Source organism: Microcebus murinus, chromosome X (assembly GCF_040939455.1).
Source record: "Microcebus murinus isolate Inina chromosome X, M.murinus_Inina_mat1.0, whole genome shotgun sequence".
Taxonomy (NCBI): Eukaryota; Metazoa; Chordata; class Mammalia; order Primates; family Cheirogaleidae; genus Microcebus; species Microcebus murinus.
In genome coordinates, this window is record NC_134136.1 from 76,871,070 (window position 1) to 76,880,893 (window position 9,824).

General features: G+C 42.0%; 1 protein-coding gene across 1 annotated transcript in view; it reads right to left on the reverse strand.

Moving 5' to 3' along the window:
* The window catches only part of AFF2 (ALF transcription elongation factor 2), a 658,737-nt gene extending 649,139 nt beyond the window's left edge, over window positions 1-9,598 (reverse strand). The window contains exon 1 of the mRNA XM_020285044.2: window positions 9,127-9,598. Within this exon, the coding sequence (XP_020140633.1) occupies window positions 9,127-9,173 (47 nt within the window). The 5' untranslated portion in view covers window positions 9,174-9,598. The remainder of the gene's footprint in view (window positions 1-9,126) is intronic.
* Window positions 9,599-9,824: the final 226 nt, after the last annotated feature.

Genomic DNA, 9,824 nt, shown 5'->3' on the forward strand with positions numbered 1-9,824 from the left:
ATCCCTCACAACAACACACGTGCATTGACGAGTCATGGAAGTGAGAAAGCATGATCCAGCTCAGGTAGAAGTTGGCTTAGGTGGGGCATGTGCTCAGACTGGGCAAGAGTATAGGAGTTTAGGGGGCTAAAAAGGCAGGAGTATTGCTGCTTCACTAGCAGCTGTTCAGAGATAGAGCTGAGATTTGAAAAATGAGACAGCCAAAGAATTACTTGGTGGCCAAACAACTAATCACAAACACAGATGTCAACACCAATCAGATGGTACCAAGGCACCAACTCACTTTTGAGGAAAAAGAAATGCAGGCAGTAAAATATTGGCACACATCTAACAAACCAAAGAGTTAATTATATTTTTTAGAAAAGAAGAAAGAGCAAAACAAACTACATATTTGAGTACATCTCAAGAGTCACGATGTATGCTTCTTTTGAAAACAGCTATTTTGCCAGCAATTGTGCCAATTTACAAAAATTTGTTTCAGTTGTTTCATGAAAACAAATTTTCATTTGGTATTTCTTTGAAGAATGTTTGCATAAATGTTTCCATAGCTCAGATGGTCAAAATAGTCTTGAGAGAGTTTTGTTGTTGTCCTTCAGCAAATGGTGGTCACTGTTAATGAAGATACTCCATTCATGCAGCAAAACATGACTCAGGTAATTTTGTGATGAATGTGAGCTATTGTCAAAGAAGATAACTAAGGATCCAAAGTCAACTGTCTCATATTGAGTACTGAATGTTTCTGATTCTCTAAACAATCCAAGTTTCTGGCTTTCCATTTCACTCTGAACTGGGCTTAATAGTGTTCAAAGAGTTTCATGAGCCTTGACCAGGAGTCCTTTGCCTACTTAGTTCCAGTTCTTTCTCTCTCCTGGAATTCCTATTTTACTTACTATCCCTGTCACACTATTTCCCCAAATCTAATTCTGCACTCCAATGTCAAGGCTGTGAGGCCAGAGGTCATCTTTTACATTCCTTCATCTCCCCCTGAAAGTGACTAACTAGCAAAATGTTGGGCACAGAGTAGGTAGGCAATAAAAACAGGTATTGAGAGCAGACAAACACTGAACTAGGGCACAAGGGCTTCTGATCCAGCTTTGTCACTTATTGACTAATGTCCTTGTGCAAGTCATTTTCCTATCCTGGGCCTCAGTCTCCTCATTTGCACAATGAGGAGATTGGATCAGATGATCTTAAGGGCCAGCCTTGAAACACTAAGTTCTAGGAATTGATTAATGTCTACACCCAAAAGCCAAGTATTTTGCCAACAAATAAATAATAGCTAATTGATGAGACCCCCTCCATGGCACTTCATCAGAAGCATTCGTCATACTGAATCTAATTTAGTTACTCTCACTGTGCCTACCTGGCATGAAAACAATCAGTCCCTTTGTAGAATTAATTTATTAAAAAATTACTTGAATGACATCCTGGAGGGGGAAATAAAGCCTACATGATTGCATTTTTTATTGGTGAACAGATAGTTAGGTCGTCGTGTACATATTGCCACAGTCTGAAGGCTAAACTGACTTCATAACACATTCCTTCTGCATGGTTGGTTTGATCAAACCATACTAGAAATGAAAAGATTAAGAAGACATCAGATTCCTAGAAAACTTCTTCTTCCAGTGATTGTTAAAGTTGAGATTACAATTTCAGCATCACTACACATAGTGAAGTGATGAAAATAAAAAAGTTATTTTTTATTTATATAAAAAAGAAACTATTTCAATGCTATTTCCAGGAGATATGTTGCTTACAAAACACAAAATTCTGACTCCAGATATATGCTTTAATAAAGGTCACCAAGTGAACCAGTATCTGCTACTGAGATTTTTTCACTGAAGACGGTAGACAATGCAGAGAGCTATTATTTGGGAATCTAACAAAACAAACTATTCTTCATAGGATGGAAGTAATGTGCTTTTTTATTTTTTCTTTTCACAGCAAAAGAGACATTGAAAAAAATAAACAGATGAGTGATTTTGAGTTTGTAATGAAAGCAAATCCTGTCTCCATGGCTTATTCCCTAATGTGTGGCTTTTATACCTGCATATACCAGCACATGCCTACTGAAGAACCAAACTGAGATTACTTTAAATCTCTAGCTGATTTTCTTTCTCAAATGAAGCAAAATGCACAGGTATATTTAAAAAATAGCATCCCATAAACTAAGCAATCCATAATCAAAATCAGATTCTAGTTGTAGTGCTATTGTCAGCTCTGCTTAAATCATGCCATTTTATTTAAGCTCTCAGATAATTTTTCTCAGCTCAGTAAGTAGGTAGATGTTAGAAGCCAAGGTCATCGAAAAGATTTACTTTAAAATAAATTCAACAATTCAGAGCATCACCCTCTCCATGGTGTAAAGTGTGCCTTGCTTTGAATATGCATATAAAATTCATTAAACTGCAACATGAAAGTTTTACATTAGAGAAACTCAGTGCTGGACCTTTGTTTAAAGTCATGATAATTTATGGTGTGGATCTGCTACAGTTAAGTAGAAAAACAGCCTTCTCAAGATGAAATATAAGTCATAAAGGCTGAAATGCAAACAAAGCTAGAGGAATCCCTACCCTCAGACGACTCATTTCTTCCTCAGATTTTTGTCACACATTCTTCTTTAACATTCTTGGTATGGATTGAGACAGAAAAGCAGTATCTTAACTCCTGTAACCCTGTGCCTTAAAGGATATTCTTTCCTATTGTTTTTTCCAATGCTAAACATATCTTAGAATTCACTGGAATTCTACTTTTTAAATCACACTAATAACATGGGTTCTATTTTTGCCTTTTCCTATTTAGCTTCATCCACAACCACAGGTTTTTCTCATTATTTTCTGCAAAAGAGATCAGATTGGCTAAGAGACCTGAGAAGAATTACAAACAATTAAAACATGATCACACAGGCAGAGGGCTAGTATTATCACCAAGATTTACTAAGCATCTATCCATAGGATAGATACAAGTATTTTCAGGGAAAAGTCTTTGAGTTGGGTGTGGCTCTAACATCAATCAACAGATGCTTATTGAGTACTTGTGATGGGAAGGCACTGTGCTAGATGATGTGAGAGGGTGATACACCCTTGGAAGCAATGTGGATATTTAAACATAAACAACTTAATGCAACAGTGGTGATGCAGTGAAAAGAGCAATAAACACAGATACTAAGATTATTCACTTACTGTGTAAACTTAGGCAAGTCACTTAACCTCTCTGAACTTCAGTTTTCTTATCTACAAAATGAAGCTAATAATACCAATCCTAACAATCCCTTAAGGTTAAAGTGAGGATCAAATCAAATGATACATTTGGTAAATTACAAAGCTTTGGAGAGAAATGTTAGCAACTTCTTATCCCCAGCTTTGAGGCTGCAAATCAACCAGATAAATATATCATGGTCTTCTTTATGTTCAAGTACCACATCTTCAAAATTTGAGCATTCAAATTTAAATGAACACTTCTCAGGGACCTGAGTTTTGCCTCCTTTATATATATAATTTTCCATTCACAAGTGTTCATGAAAAGGGCATCCATAAATGAAGTGCTAAGAGATTGTATAAGTATATAAATTGTTATTTTTTAATTAAAAGAAATAGACAGAGTTCCATGGCTGGTTAATTACATGGTAATTCCACATATTTTTTTTACACAAGTATAATATACATAATCCAACCCATTTCTTTCAGTGAGAGCTAAATACTCAGACCCACATAATATAGGTAATGAGGTTTTGTGTAAAGGCACCTGACTTGGAAATTGGGAGATGTGGATTTCTGACCAAGGTCTACTACCAACAGGCTTTGTGAACTTAGGTGAGTCATACAACCTCTCTAGGATTGAGTTTGCTGATCTGTAAAATGGGAGTAACCCCTGCACATTCTAACTCATAATGATCAAAGAAGATGACATATGGAAAAGCATTCCACATGTTGGAAAGTCGCAGGCAAAATGTCCTGTGTTGGCACAGGCTCTGGGGTCAGCTCCATCTAGGCTGAAACCTGGATTGCTTCACTGAGTACTTGTGTGATTCTGTTGCTTTGTCTATAAAACAGAGATCATAACATGTCTTATCTGATAAAGTTATTTGAAGAATTAAATGAGATTGAGTATTTAAAGCATTTAGCCCAAGCTTCGGGTAGTAAATATTCAAAATATAATTGCATAATTATGATGTTGAGTTTTACCACAGGTGAAACACACACACACACACACACACACAGACACACACACACACAAACACACACACCCCTTAAAAAGGTTCTCTAAGTTATGGTCTTGAATTCTTTAATCAGCAACATAATTCTTTCCGTTTATCAGTAAACAAGTTTTTGAAATCTCTCTTTATCCCATAACAATTAGAAAAAGAAAGACAAAATTAAAAGTGAAAAATGTAATCACTGTACCAATTGTTTTGTCTATGTGGCAGGCTAATCAAGTATATGGCAGTTTTCCTATTTGAAGTATGACCTACAGTTACAAGCTTTTAGGGCTACAGCTCTAGATTGTTCCAGAGATGTCCATTTTATTGGACTTTTACAACTTTAAAATGATGTTTAATATGCGCAAATTCTGCATGCAAGGAATATCTTTAGCTGAGAATAATGGACATGAAATAAAGGTTAGCACATTAAAGTCATTTCTGTTCAACAATAATTAGCACGTTTAAATACAATATAATTTTTATCCATCTATAAAATGCTTAAATGTCTGGAATCTCGTTTATGTCTATAGTGACAGATTCATTTTTGACGCAGTCAATTTCGATCTTGATTTGTATATTTTAAAGTTGCTAAATGCTTGACTGAATCATTAGCAAAACAATTCATGTATCGTTAAACTGATTTCCAACATGAGAGAATTTTCTTCCTTATCTAATAGATGTCTGTTTTAAGATTTACTGAGATCGCTTTTATTCTTTGGGAGGTTTGGGGGAGCTGTGGAGGAGACCTTATCACTAGCTAATTTCACCCAGTTTGGTTTGCCAAATTAATGCTCAAACAACACTGGAGAATGCATATTGTACTAGCAAAGAAAACACACCATAGGCAGTTTCCTTTTTAATGGACCACAGAGGGAAAAGGGGAAAGATAAATGACGGAGGTAGAGAGCAAGAAATCCTGGGAATCTCTAGGGTGTAGGCAAAGCAGGACGCCCCACCCACCCACCTCCTGCACCCCACTGCAGTCCTGGTTTCTCCAGGTTGGCGAAGGTTGTGTTCCCTCCATCTCCCACACCTTCCCATCCATAAACAGTTCCTTTCTGCTCTTCCGGAAATTGCAGCTAATGAGACCTCAGAAGACCTCTGCGCACAGAGCAGGCAGAGACAGCCACTCTGCTGCCATGCATGGGACAAGGCTGATTGGAGCTGAAACAGTTCACTTTTGTCTGGAGAGCAGCACCGCCCCCTAACCCCTGCCTCCGCCCCCACCTCCACCCCCACCTTACCCCCACCCCCACCCCCACCCAGGCCCCAGCCCCGCCCCTGCAAGGTCGAGGAAATATGGGAAAAGTGCCTGCTGCTGGGGCAGGCCCTGGGGGCTGCCTTCACTGGAGGAGAGGCCTGGCCGGCACATGGCCCCTTTGCAGCCTTGACAGCCCCACACAGACCTTTGAACTTTCTATTTATATTACAGTTTAGTGAGTTTAAGTCTCTTCCTGTATAATTGCCCTTTTGCAAGCTTGCCTCTAATTATGCTACTTGTGAGACATCACATAAAAACTACAAACAATTGATGCTGTCCTTTGCAGTGAGAAGCCAGCCACTGTCACAATCACTTAACTACAATTTTCACTAGGCTTTTTAACATTTTGATATTTCTATCATGGTGGCTTTCTTCTCATTTTTTTTTTTTTTAAGAATTTTTCCCTTTCTTGTCTCTCTCTGTCTCTCCCTCAGAAAAAAACAAGAAAACAAACCAAAACCAAACCAACCAAACAACCAAACATAAAACCACATAAGCATCCCCACAAAGAACCTTGGCCTGTCACGAGGCAATAGCAGGTGGTGGTGGGTGGGTGGTTCTTACAAGACTGAAAGGCTGTACACTTTGAATTTGGCCCTCTGAGTTTCTTTTTTCCTTCTTAACTAGGGATTAATGACATCGCCATTGCTGATAAACAAGTCCAAATCTAGCCACATGATATCCAGTCACCCCAAGAATTCATGCACTTGGATACCATAGGCAAGTCTATGAAATAATTTAAATGAAGAAATTTGATTTTTTCTTTACCTTTTTCATTTTCTTTTTTTTTTTAAGGGGCAAGTGATCTCTTTGGTGCACACAGACATCTGTGCCTCCCTTTTCTTTCGCAGAATGGTTTATATAAAATTCGAACTCAGGTGAACATTGCTCATTCATCCAGGAATCTTAAAGAACTTGAGCTTTGGCCCTTTAATCCAGTCCAGAGCATGACCCATTAAGTTATTCTTGCAGTTAGTGAAATCCAGCGGTATGTTCCATTAGGCATGTGAGCACTCCCAGATACTGCACATACGTGCATGCTGCAGAGTCATTCATACCTCATCCCTTCCATTTGCATTTGTCCTAACAAATGTGTGTGTTTGTAAATGGGCACGCACTTTTTGCTTACTATAGTCAAGTCTTTGCAAATAACACATATGCCTGTGTATGTAAAATCTTTCTTCATTATGTCTAGGAAAATGAGTTTGCTTTTAAGCTGTCCTGATCTGTTTATTGTCAGACATCTAGGCTTGCAATAGAGATAGCCCAGAGCTTACTGTTCCACAAATGAATGTTATGAATAGATTCAAGGTAAATAGGAGCCTCTATTTTGCTGGCCCCTTTTCCCTCCTTGGTCCTTCTGGGGGGCTGGGGGAGAGAGTGAATGTCATTACTTTAAGCAGCTACTTACTCTCCCAAGGAGGGGAAGTAAACATATAATGAACATGTAACTGGCATGCTGTAGACATCCAAAGAGAGTTTGGAGAGGCAGAGATTTCCATTCAAGACAATGTCAAGCTTTTTAGAATAATTCATTCACTATTGTCATATTTATGTTCCTTTTCTCTGTGGGGGTGTACAAAACAGAGAAGCACAACCACATTACCAATGTTTATAAGCACAGAGGCATAAGGGAGATTGCTCCCTCACAATCAAACAGTAAGAAGGATAAATTTTCCTGGATCACATGCACTGAGGGGAAGGGCAAGCTTATTTATGCAGATGTGTTATACTAATTCAATGGTATCTCACATAATATCCATGGAGTGTCCAAGTCCACATGCTTCTTAAGTGATGTGGCATAGTTAGGGATCTGGAGGAAAAAAGGTTGCATTTTCCTTAAGATAAGAAAAGATAGCCTCTCAAAATCTGACAGGTGGCATATCTTTCTGAAAAAAAGAAATCAAACATGAAAGAGCCCATCCCCTTTAGATATGCAACTGTATGTGCATAAGATTAAACTGGAATTGAAATAACACATTAAACATGTTTTTGAAAACCTCATACCTTATATATGCTTAACATTTCAACTACACCCATGAAAATAATTATAACAATGTCTGTTAAATTAATGATGTTACCCACACTGTATATTAGGCAAATTGTATGCAAATAGTAGTGCTGTGTTTATCAGTTGTCTGCAAAATAAATTAGTGAAGCAGAGTAAAGGCTGTGTGCAGGAGCATAATATTTAATTGAGCAGTAATTTTAATGTGATCTTTACTTTTAAAAAACAGTGTGATTATTTTTTAAAATGTAATATTTTCTGCAGAGCTGATAAAACCCTGCATGGTATCAAAAATGTTTTACAGATTAATACTGATGCAGCATGATTTGTGCTTCAAGGATTTACCCGGACTTACTGTAAAATAAAATGCATTTAAGTTCTGATTATCTTGGATTTGCAACTAAAGGAGTCATGATTGGCATAATGAAGCTATTGGCCAAGCATATGACCCTTTTTTAAAGAAGGAAATTGCCTAAAATATCACATCAACAGGGGAAATCCTTGTAAAAATACACAGTATTCATAGCCAACGGCCGCTAGTAGCTCAACGTTACAAAAGACTTCGCTCTATTGGCAGGTACTACAGATTATTCTAACTACATGTAAAAAGGCAATACAAGAGTGCAATTCTAAGTGACTACCACGGTGCCCTCCTCCCATCGAATTACTTAGGCTGTGGGGAAAAACTGATATATTAAAATGTTATAGCAATAAAACAGTGACAAAGTTTGTAGTACACAAAGTTTTTGAAAAGTTAATAGCTATATATATTAGTATTTATGTACGCGTGCACACACATCACAAAGCGAGTAACAAGTTTCTGCCAACCGGGTCACCTCTGCACCATCTTTCAAAATGTCTCAGCGACAAGTTTGGGGTATCTTGTGAAGAGCTGTCTATACCTTTGAATCTGAGCTGGGTGCCTATTACACAAACCTAGGGCGGCCTCCCAGTGGGAGGCCAACAGGGGTCTAACCGGTAATTAAATCTGCATTAACATCGGAGCAGCAGACTTTGGGGGCCAACGTCAAAAACACAGTTTTGAAAGCCAAGCGCCAAAGTGGCCTCCGACTCAGGGTCCTCTGCGCCGTGGCCCCCAAAGACGCAGCTCCCCGCTGGAGTGTGGGGAACTTGGGCTGAGCCGGCAGAAGAGAAGGTGTGCACGCCTCGTCGCGCCGGTATGCGGGATGGAGGTGGCGGCGGCGGGGGCGGAAGCGGGGGGCGGGGTGAGGGGAGCGCCCAGTGGCACCTTGCTGCTTGTCTTTCCCCAAAGGCCGGCCACGGGCGTTGTACACCTGGGAAGTTGAGGCATCTCAGGCAGGCAGCATCCAGGGCGCAAGAAGGCCGGGTAGGCGAGATCATGGGGTTCAGTCCCTGGGAGACACCGGATTCCATGTGGGCCGAACGAAACTCTTTGGACTCAGAGTGCGAAACAGCGCTTTCGGGTCCTTATCCCTCCCTCTCTCCCTGTACCTCTCCCACCCGGGCACCCTACTGAGGAATCACTGGGGCCAGAGACCAAGGTGGCTGAGAGCAAGTGGGAGGGTGTCTGGGGCATTCCCCACGACAGCACCGGCTGCTCTTAACAAAGGCGAAAACCCTGGACCCCGCTAGGGGACCCGCTCATCAAAGGAGAAGGCAAAAATTAACACCTACCACTGCTGCTCTAAGTCCCAGTCCCTGAAAAAGTCGAATAGATCCATAGCGGCCAGGCGGCGGCAGCGTGCGTGCGTGAGTCCCTGCTCGCTGGTCCGCGCGGCTTTCAGCGCGGCTAGCTCACTGATCTCAGCGGCCCGGCTCTCTGGCACTCCCGCCCAGCTAAAAGTGCCCGGGTCGCATCAGTGGCTGCGGCGGTGCCGAGAGAGCTGGAGGTGCCTGGTCCTGCGCTCTGGAGCGGCGGCGGCGGTGGTCGCACGGAGCGAGCGAGCGCCTGGCCGCCCGCTCGGGTCCGCTTGGTCTACGGTTGCCCGCGCGCCCAGCGCCCCGATACTGCAGCGGCCGCCGCTGGGGGCTCGGGCCGGCGAGGCCGCCTAACTGGCGGGCTGCGGGCCAGCGGCGGCGGCGGCGGCAACCAGAGCAGCGGCAGCAGCGAGGCTCAGCTGCCGGGGCTGCAGCGGCAGCGGCGGCGGCGGCGGCGGCGGCGGCGGCGGCGGCGGCGGCGGCTGCACAGGCGGCGGCGGCGACCACGGCAGCATCACACACTTACACACTCACAGGAGGCGGAGCCTGGACAGCTCAAAGCCGCGACATGGAGCAGGCACCTTATCATCTCCGGATCTGGCAGGGGCTCGCCCCGCCCTCCCGCACTGCCAGGGAACCCCTCCTGTCAAAATCAGCTAGTGGGAGCAGCCACA